Source organism: Rhinolophus sinicus, chromosome 11 (genome assembly GCF_057876585.1).
Source record: "Rhinolophus sinicus isolate RSI-liver-muscle chromosome 11, RSI-T2T, whole genome shotgun sequence".
NCBI lineage: Eukaryota > Metazoa > Chordata > Mammalia > Chiroptera > Rhinolophidae > Rhinolophus > Rhinolophus sinicus.
Genome location: NC_142511.1, coordinates 3020749 through 3034316, shown reverse-complemented (window position 1 = coordinate 3034316; position 13568 = coordinate 3020749). Strand labels below are relative to the sequence as shown.

Sequence of the window (13568 nt, the reverse complement as noted above, 5' to 3'; positions counted from 1 at the left end):
TTATGTCAGACATGGGAGCGAAGCTTAACTTTCGCGGCTCCTGGATGGGGTGTGTGTGTAACACTATAGGGTCCGTTCTCTTTGCCGAAATTCCCAGGCTTGAAAAATAGTGTTCCCATCCCTGACGAATCACAAAGGGCGCTCAGGGACAGGGAGCAGAAGGAGCCTCAGTTTCAGAGTCAAGGACTCAGGAAGCATTTAGAAGAGAAGCTTCATTCCTGACTCTGGAATGGAGACATCGCCCACACAGCTTTTGCGGTCAAAACATGTGGATTTGGGGCCCTTCCTCTAAGAAGGAGAGTCCATACGCAGCAGCGAGCTGTGCACTTACCTCTCCACCATTCTGGCCCAGCTCTACCCTGGGGGGGAACAGGGGGAGGGAGCAGGGCGGTTTCCTTCTGGTTGGTTTACTGGCTGGCATCTGGAGGGAGGGTGACAGACAGACACACAGAGAAAAAGAGAGCGAATCAGGCTCTAGGGAGGGAGAGGAAGGAAGTGGAAACTGGTTTTTAGGAATGCTCAGGGAAGTCTGGAGGAGAAAAGAATGGAGGCAGGGCTGGCATGTCTTTGAGGCCGGCCATTAACGCGGTAAATGGATCCTGTTCAGCCATCTGTCTACCCCTTGCGGCCTCTCCTAGTCCTTTCCTGCTGGAGGATCCTTTTTTACTGCAGATCCATTGACCTGAAATAACATCTCAGAACGAAACCCACATCCAGTTTCCAAGCCCTGCCAGCACCTTTGAGCAGTACTGTTTTTCAACCTTTATGACATCCCCATAATGTCTAGAAATGATGGACCACTTTTTCAGACAGGAAAACAAAAGTGCAAAATAACACACCTATAAAAGCACACAACCGCACTCTCATTTGCCCCAAGGGGCCACGATAAACCGCCCCCACCTCAGGGTGCCCTTCCCGCATTTCACGTCTAGTGAGCTCCTCAAACTCGGTGAGTCCATCTCTCCCTGTGGACACTGTCCTTCTGATCCTTCTAGAATCCGCTGGTCCCCGGATCCCTTTCCTTCCTATTGCAACGTGCTTCCCTGCCTTCTTTGCTCGTGGCAGGGCTGCTGTGGGAACCTCTTTGTTCTGAGCCAGCCCAGGCCTGGCACAGCCGTGCGAGACCTAAGTCTCTCCCAGGGGCCAGTCAAGATGGAGAGGAATCCAGACTCCACCGCTGGCGGCAGGCCGGCCAGCTCTCTGCCCGTTTTCCCCTCCTGGACAGAGTGTAAGCCTCCCTCCGCTGGCAGAGGCCCTGTCCGGCCAGCAGTGGCGACATTCCTTACATTCAGGGGGACCCCTCTGTGGCTTCTCTTCCTAATTTGGTAATTACCAAGCCTCCCCCTCCCTCTCCTCTGGGCCTGACCCAGACATCCCCTTCCTCCAGCCCCCTCCCCTCCCCGCCCAAAGAGGGGCTGCGAAACAGCCTGACTCACCTCCTTTGCTGCTGCCTCCTGCTCCCTGAACCGCCCGGCCAGCTGGGCCACCGAGGGAGGCGCCGAGCTGTCCACACTGGCGTTGGTCTCTGCGGGTCTTTCCTGCAAACCAAGGGGAAGCGACAGTTAACAACAGATGGACACTCGGCTCTGGGCATCTTATTTGGTGGTCACAGGCAGGGGGGTTGTGACAAGGAGGTCTTTTAACAGCATTTTGCAATCGGCTCCCTCCTGCATGCAAAGATTTTTAAAATACCATTCAGTCGACCGACCCGCAGTTGTGAGTATGACCCTCGTCAGGCTGGTCTGTGGATTAGATGCTTTACTATGTCTCTGAAGTACCGGGACAAGGCCTGGCATGTTGTAAACGCTTTGGGAGGGTTGTTATGACTTCAGGCCATGGAGTGAGTCCTTCCTGGAGCCCTCCTGACGGTTTCAGTTAGGAGTTTGCTCTCCTCAGCGTCCTTGTCCTAACCCAGACGCTCGCCCCTTCACCCTGCGGTTCCTTTTTGCTGAAGTAACTTGGCTTCTCCAAGCTGCTCTGCCACCAGGGCAGGCCATCGGGTCCCTGTGACCACCCCTCCCCTGGACATCATTCACTCGCGTGGGCCGTTTGTCACCCCACTTCTGCGATGTTACACTCGGCCTGCATAGCCACCTGGCTTTAATTATGGTTCTTAAATATCCAGACCCAGAGACGTTAGGCTTTTGTTTTTTTGTGACCATGATGACGGCATTTCTTGCACAGTTTGTAAACTCCCTCTCCAGGCTGCCTGCCCAAACTGGGAGGGTCTGGGCAGCGGCTGGCCTGAGCAAGCCCAGCTCTGTCTTTCCCTGGGTCCTGTGGCCTGCAAACACAGGGCACGCACCCCTCCCTGTGTCCTGCAGCCTGCCTCCCTATGTCCCCCCACCCCTGTACTTCCTAGACCCTCCTTTTTGTGCTAAAAGTGTCCCCACGCTTTATTGTTTGGGTGTCCCCCTCCAAAGTAGCTGTCATCAATCCTGGTATGGCGCTGCCCCTCGGAGCAGGGCAGGGGCAGAGCCATACTGGGGTATACGGGGGCAAAGTATCGTGCAGAAGGCTGGTTTAGAGCTGGGGAAGAAGGCGGGGCCATGGGCCGTCAGGCCTGTGAACACTGTTCTGGACGAAGGCCTCCTTTACTGTTTCCTGCTGTCATCCAAGTTCATCCCCATCCCAGCCTGAACACCGAAACGCTGACTTTGCGTGAAGACGTAAAAGGATTCACCTCTATTCCAGATGCCGACTTCCCCATCACGCTGGGAAACCTCTCCATCACCCTGGCTCGTGCCCAGCTGGCACAGGGCACAGGACGCACACCGTCTGAGCACACGCGCTGCGTCGGGAGCGCTCAGAGGCAAACAGACGACTGTCCCTCTGGAACAACAGCCTCGGGACCCTGTGGCTAATGGAGCCGCTCCTGGCAGGACACCGGGCCAGTGGGTCTGTCCATCTGCCTAACTTCCTGCCCCCATAGCAGATCCGTCTCTCTGTCCACGGGTCCTGCCGACCGCGCACTTGACCTCGGCTCCAAGGGCGCCCATCACTGGCGGTGCAGGAAGATACATTCCAGATAAAAATAGAGCCACACAGGAATCAAGAACTTCTCCTGAACTTCCCTGTCTGGAAACAGGGCTGGGTAAAGGGCGCAGAGGCGAGGAAACAAAGAGGCTTCTGGGAGCATTTAGGGCTTAAAAGCAGGGTTGAAGGTAAGATTATAATCCGTCTGAGTTTATTTTCCTGGACCCCAATGAATGGGCTTCCTTTAGAATGCCTGAGGACGCCAGAGCTTGTTGAAGCCTGGGAAATCCACGCACCACCAGCCCCTCTCCAGACACTTCTCAGTCCATGTGTGGAGGACTGATTATTGCCTTCTGCCAGCTGGGCACATTGCAGCCCAGAGAGGGCAAGCAACTTAGGCAGAGTCACACAGGAGAAGCTAAGTGGATTAATATGTGAAACACATATTGGTAATCCAGCAATGGACATCAGTTAAGGAGCATAATTTGTGAAGGTGCTTTGCAACCTGTAAAGTGTTACATAAATAGTGAAAGGTATTAGCCACTGGGTTGCACAGGCGCAGTGGGAGAAGCATGGCCTTGGGGACAGGCAGGGGCCAGTGGCTCAGCCTGTTTGCAGTTTGGCCTGTATTTCTGCCTTGTGGTTCTGGCAAGTACCCTGCTAACCCCCGCCCGCTGCATTCATCAGCTCACCATCGTAGCCCCAGGCGGGTGAGTGACCCCTGCAGGAGCTCCCTCGGACCTGAGGCTGGTTTGGTAAGGCCGTGCTCTCAACTGGACTGTGTTCTTAGTGCCACGAAGGACTTTGGTGGCCTCACTGTGCCCCCGACTTTCCTGGGACCCCTCAGCCTCCCTGGGACTAAGTGCTGTCTCTGTTCCTAAGAGGTCTGTCAGCTGTCTAACAGAGTCCAGGGTGCTTCCTTCCCAGCCTGTGGAGTCAGGGCCAGGCACCTGCTCCCAGCCTCTGACACCCTCGCTCCTCTCTCTGACCACGCCCAGCTGCAGGCCCCTCCCTGCCTGTCTCCACCCTCTGGGTCTCGATCATGGCTTTGACCTGAGCTGTCCTTCCTTCTTGGGCCAATCTCCATGTCTCAAGCCTGTTTTCTGGTCTCATGTCCCTTTGTATCCTGCTTTAGTTGACACTCATCTTTACAGACGGCAGACCTCCAGTCCATCTCCCTGGGCCCAGATCTTGCTTACCAAGCCCTCTGGGCCACCATGCCAGCCCAGCTCAGCTTGAAAACCACAACTGACTTTGCCAAGACCAGAAGACATCACCTCTGTGATGCACTTTCCATCTGTACGGGGCTTTTCTTCTGAGAGTCGCGGAGCCACGTGTCAGGACGGCATGGAAGTCCCCGGTGTTCCCGAACTGAGTAAACACAAGTTGGAGTCTGCCAGCCGTCCCCATAGTGGAACCTTGTGGACAGCCCCAGTCGGGCTCTGCCCGCCCCCTGCTTGGCCCATTTCTCCATCCTCCTCCTCGATCTGAGGTCTGCATATGTCATGGTCCCTGGGCCACGGTTTAGGGACGTGAGGCTTCCTTACCTAGAGCTTGGGAAGAGAAGCAAGGAGAAGCCTCTCCCTGGGCGCTGAGGAGCCCCTGCCCTCAGCTAAAAGGAGGGTTCTCTTGCTCACCAGCAACAGGCCAGGTGACCCCCTAGCCCCGGAAGTATCAGGTCCGCTGGCTTCTTGCTCTTCTAGAACTGAGATGGATCATGTGTGGCACTCAGCCCTTCCAGTACGACCAGCCCTAAACCGTCACTGCAAAAGGGTCGACAGACAGTCTCTTTGGGCTGCTGCAATGAATCCAGAGCCTTCTTTACACTCTCACCTTATCCTGACTCTTTAGTTCACCCCAACATTCATCTGTTAGCATCCGAGATGAAGGGAACGGCCCTGGACTGGGAGCCAGGTCAGCCCGTTCAACCTACATACATACTCAGAACGACGGCTACGTGGGAGCCATGGTCCTTATAGCACTCAAAACGGTTCCTGTCACCCTCTCAACACCTCTTCTCCAAGAGGAAACACCCAGACTTGCTCGGTAACTTGCTATTCAAGTCAGTAAGTGCTGGCCCCGAGTTACCTGGATTCCAGGGCTCAGGCCTTCCCACCCCACCCCACTGAACCAACTGCAGACCTCTGCTGGGGGGCGGCCCTCCTCACCTCCACTCTCCCAGGCCCTCGGCGACAGCAGGGAACGAGACAGAATCTTGTCTTTAAAGAGCTGCCATTCCAGCGAGAGAAGCAAACAATAAACATATACACAGGTAAACAGATAAGTCACTCATTAAATGCCGTGAAAAAGATAAAATAGGGCACTTTTTCTATGGGGGTGTGGGAAGACATCTCAGAGGAGGGGTCATCTGAGTTGGGTCCCAGCTGGGGAAAAGCTGGGGGGAAACCATTCTGAGCAGAAAGAAGACAGGAACAAGACAAAAAAAAAAAGACGAGTGTGGCAGGAACGTGATGGATACAGGACTGTAGAAAAGGCGCAGAATACCCAGAGCCAGACCAGGCAGAGCGCGTCTGTGAACACGGATCGAATATTTCGCATAAGACCAAAGAAGTCCCAAATACCCCCTCCCTACCCACGTGTAGGCTTTAGGGATCTGAAAATGGCAGGTCCTTGCCTCTGAGATTCTCTCCCACGGGAAAACCCAGGTAAGGTACTCTGCCCACACAGGCCACAGACTGGGGTGTGTCCCTCTGTGGGACCTCCCAGGACTGCAGCCCAGTGGCCTGGACAGGGCTTAGCAGCCCTCAGCGGGACTCAGTGCTGACTGCTGCCGGGGCTCCAGAACCAGTAAAGCCCACAGCCTCAGGTGCCTGGCGGGGCATCCAGGTGGAGTAGGCGGGGCATCCAGGTGGAGTAGGCGGGGCATCCAGGTGGAGTAGGCGGGGCTAGCGCTTAGTGTCCAGGTGCATTTCCAGGGACAGTAGGGACAACAGAAATGGGAGGTTCATTCTGCATGTCACTGTGGTGACAGGACCTCATCAATGCGATTTGGGAGGTCGCGTGTATGCACTTTCTCAGACACGTGCTAACTGTTGTGCAGGCACAGGGAAAAAAGTTTGTTTCGAGTCTGCAGGGGTTGGGGATGCACAGGGACAATATGACAGAAGTGGAAAGGACTAATTCAGACTCTCTTTCCAGCGGCCTCTCCCACGAAGGCCAGAGTGGGAAGGGCCCTGTACCAAGGTCCGTGCGAAGTCAGTGGAGGTTTTTAAGCAAAAGAACAAAACCACTGGATTTATCTCAGTGATCCCTCTGGCTGCAGAGTGCAAGATGGATGGGCGGGGTAGGGTCTGTGGGGATGGAGAGCCGTGACAGGACTCAATTTAGGAGCCAGGATTGCCAGAAACAGTGACTGACCAGGGAGGCTCAGGGAGGAGTCCAGATGCCCAGCCCTGGCTGCTGGCTGGACAGGGGTGCTGTTTGCAGAGAAGGGTGGGGAGCCCAGGGGAGAGCAGAGCAGGGCTGGGAGCAAGAGGTGAGAGGTGGCCTGCAGAGAAAAGTGCTCGGAGAGGGCAAGTGGACAGAGCAGAGGGGCCAGGACAGACCCTGGAGAACCTGCTGGGGGTTTTTGGAGTCAGACAAACCTGGGTTTGAAACTTGGCTCCTGTGACCAGGTGATGGCCCAGCCTGAAGACAGGCAGGGCGAGCGAGGGGGCCCAGGAGCTGGAGAGCGTGCCGGGGGAGTGGCCTCGCCCCCTTTTCTCTTCTCATTCTTCCCCCACTAGTGGGTGTGCAGAGGGGAGGGGTGGTCAGTGTGGCAGCCTCTGACCAGCTCTGCTCGCTTTTCTTTTTAGGGAAAAGGGAGAGTTGCAAGAAGTAGCTCTGTGTGGCTGGCAGGGGTGACGCACACGGGCTCCCCCAAAACCAGCAAGAGTACCTACAGCTTATCGCCCTTTAGGGAAGTTCAGCACCCCCTGTCACGTGCTCCTCTCACACTGGCCGGTCCCAGAAGAAGCTCAGTGTCACTAAGAGCCCCCAGGAGGCCCCACAAGTCACTAGGGGCCATTTCTGCTTCTCAAGTGGGAGTGACCGTTTGTGTGTATGTCCTGGGGTCTGGGACATTTGCCCTTCAGGCCATAGCAGAAAGCTGAGGCGTAACTTCTAAGATTAGAACAAGTTGTCCAAGGACCTGAGCCTACCTCCCGGTCAGCTGCAGCCTCTCCTGTTACAGCAGCTCCCCTCCCCTCCCCTCCCAGTCCCTCCACTCCTCACCCCTCCCCTGCAGGCTGGAGCTGGACTCATAGCAGGGAGCCCCTCTGGATGCTCTGTGGTGGGGTCACCATGGGCACTGTGGTTCTGGGCCTTCTGCTCCCCCTTTTGTTTTACCACATCTTGGCTTCATTCATTCATTCATGCTTCCTGTGTGCCAGGATATAGCCACGAGCAGGAGAAACAGGTCCTTTCCTAATGGAAGTGACAGTCCAGTGAGGGAGACAGACATTCAAAACTTCATTATTTTTACCCCAGTTTATTCGTTATTAGGGCGATAAGAGCCTCAGCGGGAACGGAGTAGGAGAGCCAGTGACAAAGGGACCAGACCCAAGGAGGTGACGTTGAAACCCACATCTGCAAGATCAGAGAAGTGAGCCAAGCGAAAGTGTGTGGCGGACGCCGGGAGGCAGGAGAGCAGAAGCGAATGGAAGGAGGCGTGAGCGGCCGGCACGCGGGGAGCTTATCCAATGCCTACGACTTTGCTGTAAGCCCATGATTGGTCATGGCCCCATCCCCTGGCCCACAAGGTGGCCCATAGTAAGTGCTCAATAAATGCCAGTGAAGGAATGAATGAATGAATGAATGAATGAATGAATGAAGCCTCTGTCAACCAGCGTCCCCGGGCCGACGTTGTGAGGGCTTCATACCTATAGATCAGGATCTTGAAGTGAAAATGGACACAGAGTGTCAGCCAGGGTTGACTCTGGGGACACTAGGCTTGGCTATTTTCACTAAGATTCATTGGCTCATCCAAGGTCCCTGGAAGAGTAACCCGAGGGCAAAGAATGAGACCTTCCCTGCCGAATGCCACACTAACCACCTGAGCCTCCAGTCTCTCCTTGGAGCTAAATATCCATTCCACTTTCCTATCCCCCTCTCTGGGTACCTGTCTTCTCCAGTTTTAACAACCCCGTCTACCCTACACATGACATAGCTACAATCATACTTAAAATTGGTCTATTTATTTATCTAGCGTGCTTGCGTCTTCCTATAGGCCGTTGATATTTTCAGATACATTCCAGGAAGGAGCAAACTGAGGTAAAGGGAGGTGTGGGCCCAATATGACGACAGAGCCCACATCTCTGGTCTGTCCTCCAAGTCTTAGCTGCCCGGGGAGGCTCCAGGCAGGAGCCCACAGTGTCTGCAAAGCACGGGACAGACTCTACGAGCCCCAGAAGCCTGTTCAGCTCGGACGGAGCCAAAGGGGTCTTGACGCTGTTATTTTAATTATCTTTCCCACCTCCCCTTGCTACACCCTCCAAAGAAGAGGCAAGAAAGGAAGTACCCAAATGAGCTGAGTTCCTTCACTTGAAAGGTCTTTTGGGTTTTATAGAGCAAAACAGCTGCCCTCCTGGCACGAAGAGGGGACATTGGGAGGGTGGGGGTTTGGCCTTCAGCCTGCAGAGGCTTGTTGATGGCCGGACCTCTCTCCGCCTGCCCTTCCCTCTGGCGGCTCCCTTTGGGCCTGGGGCTGGCTCCTGGGGTGTCCCCTCCAGGTACCAACTGAGGACACGCTGGGGTGGCAGTGCCATGTGTCCCGCCCTGTGTGCCGTGAGTGACTGGGGCTGCTCAGGTGTCCTCTGTGCCCAGCATCATCAGCAGGCATGCTGAGTGATTCTGTCTACACCCCCGGTTACCATAGCCCACGTGTCTCTCTGGAGAAGCTGGTTTTGAATCGGCAGTAGTAGCCTTTTGTCGTGTATTTTCTCAAGAATAAAGCAGCCAATTTACTGAATGCGAATTGTGCCAGGCACTGTGCATCTTGTGGTGGTGACATGACTGTCCACAGTTGTCAGCATTCATCACATTGTACTTATTAAGGTGAGTTTTATTCTATGTTCATTTTATCTCATAACTGTGATAAAAACATTTTAATTTTTGGAAAGTACACATCATCGTTCCTGTTCTTTTTAAAGGTTGAGGCGCACCCCGTCAGCGGGAGGTCTGCTTTCCTTTGCCTTGGGGCTCGGGCACTGTGCTGAGTCCTAGGGAGCCGGCCCCCATGGGCCCCACGGCGTGGGCAAGAAGGTGCCATGGCCACTGGAGGATGGCAGCTGCTGGGAGAGGGCTGCACCCAGCCACTCCTGTCCACCTCAGGGCAGCCGCCAGCACTCAGGAAGCAAGAGCAGCGAAGACGTCACGGAATTTGTGGCTGGACAACCCAGGTTTGAGTCCCGCGCCACGATTTACGGCTTGTGGGATTGAGGCAGCTGACTTGCCTGCTTAGAGTCTCATCTGTAAAATGCTGCTTCAAAAGGGGGGTCGTGCGGATGCTCGGAGATAGTGTTTGATCATACAGTTTGGGTCCAAATCCCAACTCTGCCTCTTAGTAGATGTGTGATCTTAGGCAAGACATTTAGCTTCACTGAGCCTCAGTTTCCCCACTTGTAAAATAAGGCACGTACCTCATCTGATTGTCATAAAGACCAGATGAGGTAACACACATAAGGCCCCAGCATGTGATCAGTTTTCCCTCCCATTTTAGCTGTTGCTGTTGTCACCTAAGACACTGATTGCCACGCAGTAGGTGTCAGTTGGAATGTGGGCTCCCTTGCGCCCTTGTAGAGGTGCCAGGCTGTTGCCAGTTGGTCCTGAAGAATTCATTGCATGGGGGTCGTAGGGATCTGCTGCTGCCATTTGCATCCCACCCTGCAGGACAGGCGCTGCCTCTCAGTGGCAGAGCAGTTTACAAACGGGAACATCCTGAATCCCACAACGTTGCAGACCAAATGGGGTGTGAGTCTGAACTCCAGTTACGAGTCGCCCAACTCATAGCAGGGCCGTACGCATGCTCTTGGCAGGTGGGGTGGGGTAACGGCACAGGACCAGCCATCAGAAGGAAGCCAGCTTCTGGCTTCTGTAGTGGGGAGGGTCTCACCTACCACATAGGGCCCTGCACCATGAAGGGGCCAGGAAAGGAGAGCCCCGTGGCCGGAGCCTGAGGGCTGTGTCTGCCCTGGCGTCCCAGCCTGACCAGGCAAGTTTCTCAAGTGGGAGCGGACCCCTCAGGGGCTCTGGTGGGTGAATGGCTGGAACAGCAGCTCTCCAGGGGACACATGTGGGTCCAAGGGTGAGGGAGTGGGAATAAGGGGTTAAGTCTGTGGGCAGACACGCTCTGTCCTGTAGGTCAGAAGGGAGGGTCCAGATGCTTTATTTCAAGAGCTGAGCAGACTGGGGACCCGGAGGCCACTGACCCAGCCATCGGGGAGCTGTGTGAACTCTCCACACCCCCTCAGCCCTTCTGCTCTGCTTCCTCATCTGTGAGAAGAGGGGCTCGCAAAGATGCTCCCTGAGGCCCAAGTAAGGAGCGGGCTGGCTCCCTCTTTCCTTTTTGAATTTGCCATCACTGTGAAGAAACTCGAGGCCACTTAGGTTATCTTTCTCCTGTAGATGACAACGCAGGGGGACAACCGGAGTTCTGGCAGAACTGGGGAAACTGCCAGGAAGTTCGGAACCCCGAGGAAACGCAGCCCTGTACCCCCAACCTGCTCACACAGGAGCCCTCCTCCTCCCCCTTCCAGAGACGATTCTCAGAGTGGAACCCTCTCCCATCCTCAAACCAGAATCAAGTGCAGATTTGTTCCAAATGAGAGACTCTGGGTCAGAGTTTCAGGAGAGGAGATGGCACGGCTGAAATAGTCTAGGAGGCTTTTAAAAGCAGTTAAGAGGCAAGTGGATAAGAAGCCAGTAACAAAGGGAACTCCGGTCAATAATATTGTGCTAAGTTTGCATGGTGACAGGTGCTTACTAGACGGAGTGAGGTGATCACATTGTCAGGTACATAAATGTCCAAACATTCTGTTGCACGCCTGAAACTAACATAATATTGTATGCCAACTACTTAAATTAAAAAAAAGAAAAAAAGAACTATGACCAAGCTGGATCAAGGGATTCAAAGCCGAAAGAAGCATAACTGTCAAGAAAAAATAAATGGGAGAGAGGGGTGGGGACACGCCTGCCCAGCTAGGGGAGACTACCCCTCACTTTGGTTTTCTCGGGCAAGGCAGACAAAGAAGGAATCACTGCAGGTTTTCTTTTCTTTCATTCACACCCTTAGCCATGTTACATTTTTGCTGTCTGTGACACGGGCGGGAGGCGGGGGGCGGGGGGCAGGAGGGCCTCGGAGACTAGAATGGACCTCCAGGGATGCCTCGTGTCTCTTCACTAACCTCCAGGGGAAGCAACTTTCTGGGGCCCTGTGAGAGGCAGGGGCTCCAAGCTCAGAGCAGAAGTCCCTCCCAGGACACCCGAGAAAGAGCTTCCCAGTAGCAGGCAGAGAATCGTCCTGGCCCCTGCCTGACGCATTGAGTACAAGGTACAAAATACAAACAAACTGGCCTCCCTGTGCGACCCTCTTACTGGCGGCTGGGCTGCCTGTTATCACACGCACGAGACATCTCTCTGGACACTGGCCTGCATACTCCTTGTAGAGACAGCCGCCACAGGACTCACAAGGTGATTTGGTTTTCATATCGACAGTGGAGCCACATTCAGCCCAGGCTTGACTTTCTCCTATCACTGCCTCCACCCCCCTCCACCCCCCCACACACTTCCTGGTGCCTCCTGGGAGCTGGGCCTTTCCCAGGACAGGTGGCTCCACACTTTGTGGCTTCCAGGCCACTTCGTGCAGAGAGGATGTGGGATTGCAAAAGGACCTCCTTCACCCCATTCACCCCACAGAGAGCGGAGGGCAGGGATGGTGCTCATTTCCCCTCCAGGGGCTGGTAGTGAGGCCAGACTGGCCCATGCTGGCCTGTCTGCCATCAGCCTGCACTCCAAACAGCGGGTGTGATGCAGTGAGGGGAGAACCCAGGGCCCCCTGAGTTCTATGCAGTCTAGTCCCAGCCCCATCTCTGTGGACCCTCTCTGTAATGTGGGGATGGAAGCTACTATGCAGGCTCATTATCGTAACTGAGCAACACGTGCAGGGGAAGTGTCCTGGGTGCCAGCGTTTATTTTTATTGTATTGTTTTGTTCTTCCTACTTTCCACAGATTTTACTTACTATGGCCAAGAACTGGCCCATGCAGAGATTAGACCTGTTTGGTCATAAACCCCTTACGTGCAGCAGGAACCAGGGCAGGTTCCATAGCTGCAGGTGACTTCAAGCCAAGTGAGATTTAAGAGGATTCTGTAACCCTACACAAGCCTTGGCCAAACAGCATTTTAGTGGTGGCCAGAGGACGGTTCTGAAAAGTAAAAAGCAATCGGCCCACAACTTTGGGGGCTGGGGTGGGCAGTTACAGAGAAGTCAAGTCATGCACGCTGCTCTGAGGGGCCTGACAGTCCAGCTGGGGAAATCCACGGCCGAGGTGGGTGAATACAAGCGCAAGTTAAGAACTGAAAGGATGAGACGTGTACCGGTGCAGGGCGTGATGACGCTCAGGCTGCACGTGTGTCTGAGGACCCAGGAGGGGAAGCCATGGCATAAGGAGGGCGGTAAGGCCGGCTCAGAAGGTGGTTACGGAGAGTGCTCGGGAGGCATGATGTTTGCTTCCTCTCCCCTCTGCTCCTTAGGTGACCATGGGCAGGTGACTCTGTGCATTTCAGTGGCCTCGTCAGTACAGTGAGGACGGCGGCGTTTACATCACAGGCTTGTGTGAGACTCCAGCACGAGAGCACATGGACGGCGCTTGGCACAGAGTGTGGCACACAGTAAGTGCTCAAGAAATGCGGGCGAGTATTAAACAGGAAGCCAAGGTGTTTGGGATTTATCCTGAGGGGTAAACCCAGCAAGGAATGCCAAGGAAAACAAAGGCCCTGAATCCGATCCTTGCAAAGACACACTGAGGCAGCTCCACAGTGACGCAGACATCTTTTTAGGGAGAAGGATTTTCAGGGAAGGGTGGGCGATCCGGCTCAGATGGCAGGAAAGGACCCTGTGACCCTGGGCAGCCCTGGAAGCAGGGACATGGAGAGTTCAGGGACATTCCACATGTATCCCACCGGAAAGAAGGACAAAACAGAGAAGCGAGCTGGGAAAACGTCCATTTAGGGAGCAAATAGGGGAGGGGGCTGGTAGGGGAAAGAAGGGAAGACAGAGGCTAAGAGCTGGCGATGGCAAAATTCCAGGCTGGTATCAGCTATAGGATCTGGCAGAGAACGGACACGTGCTCCAAGGGAAGCCTCTGATAACAGTTCCCAGCATGCTTTGCTGAATTCCCACGCCTGGCTCTGGGGTTCATGGCGTTTTGAAGGCACACTGAGATTAGTTAGCTAAAACATAGGCTGTAACCGCAGGGTAGAGGATAAAAGCCCGTTGAAATGAAATGTTTCCCTTTTTAACTAAGAGAGAAATCCCAGAAACTACATTAAATAAACAAACAAAAAACCCTCTAACTATAAAAAAAAAAGTAAAAC

At 54.5% G+C, this 13568-nt stretch overlaps 1 protein-coding gene and 1 long non-coding RNA gene across 6 annotated transcripts in view; one reads left to right on the top strand and one right to left on the bottom strand.

Annotated features, from left to right (window-relative positions):
* RCSD1 (RCSD domain containing 1) overlaps positions 1–13568 on the bottom strand; it is a 48063-nt gene that overhangs the window by 14013 nt on the left and 20482 nt on the right. For 2 of the 5 annotated variants that reach the window (XM_074321973.2, XM_019747402.3), the window contains 2 exons: positions 1437–1538; positions 332–421 (listed from right to left, as the gene is read on the bottom strand). In XM_074321973.2, the coding sequence (XP_074178074.2) occupies positions 332–421; positions 1437–1538 (192 nt within the window). Of the gene's footprint in view, positions 1–331; positions 422–1436; positions 1539–2683; positions 2903–13568 lie in introns of those variants that run through there. The other 3 variants (XM_074321972.2, XM_088801547.1, XM_019747403.3) reach the window with 3 other exon arrangements.
* On the top strand, positions 3574–12867 carry LOC148756606 (uncharacterized). Its single transcript, XR_016022698.1, has 2 exons — positions 3574–10509; positions 10600–12867. It is a non-coding gene; the product is annotated as an uncharacterized LOC148756606 (long non-coding RNA).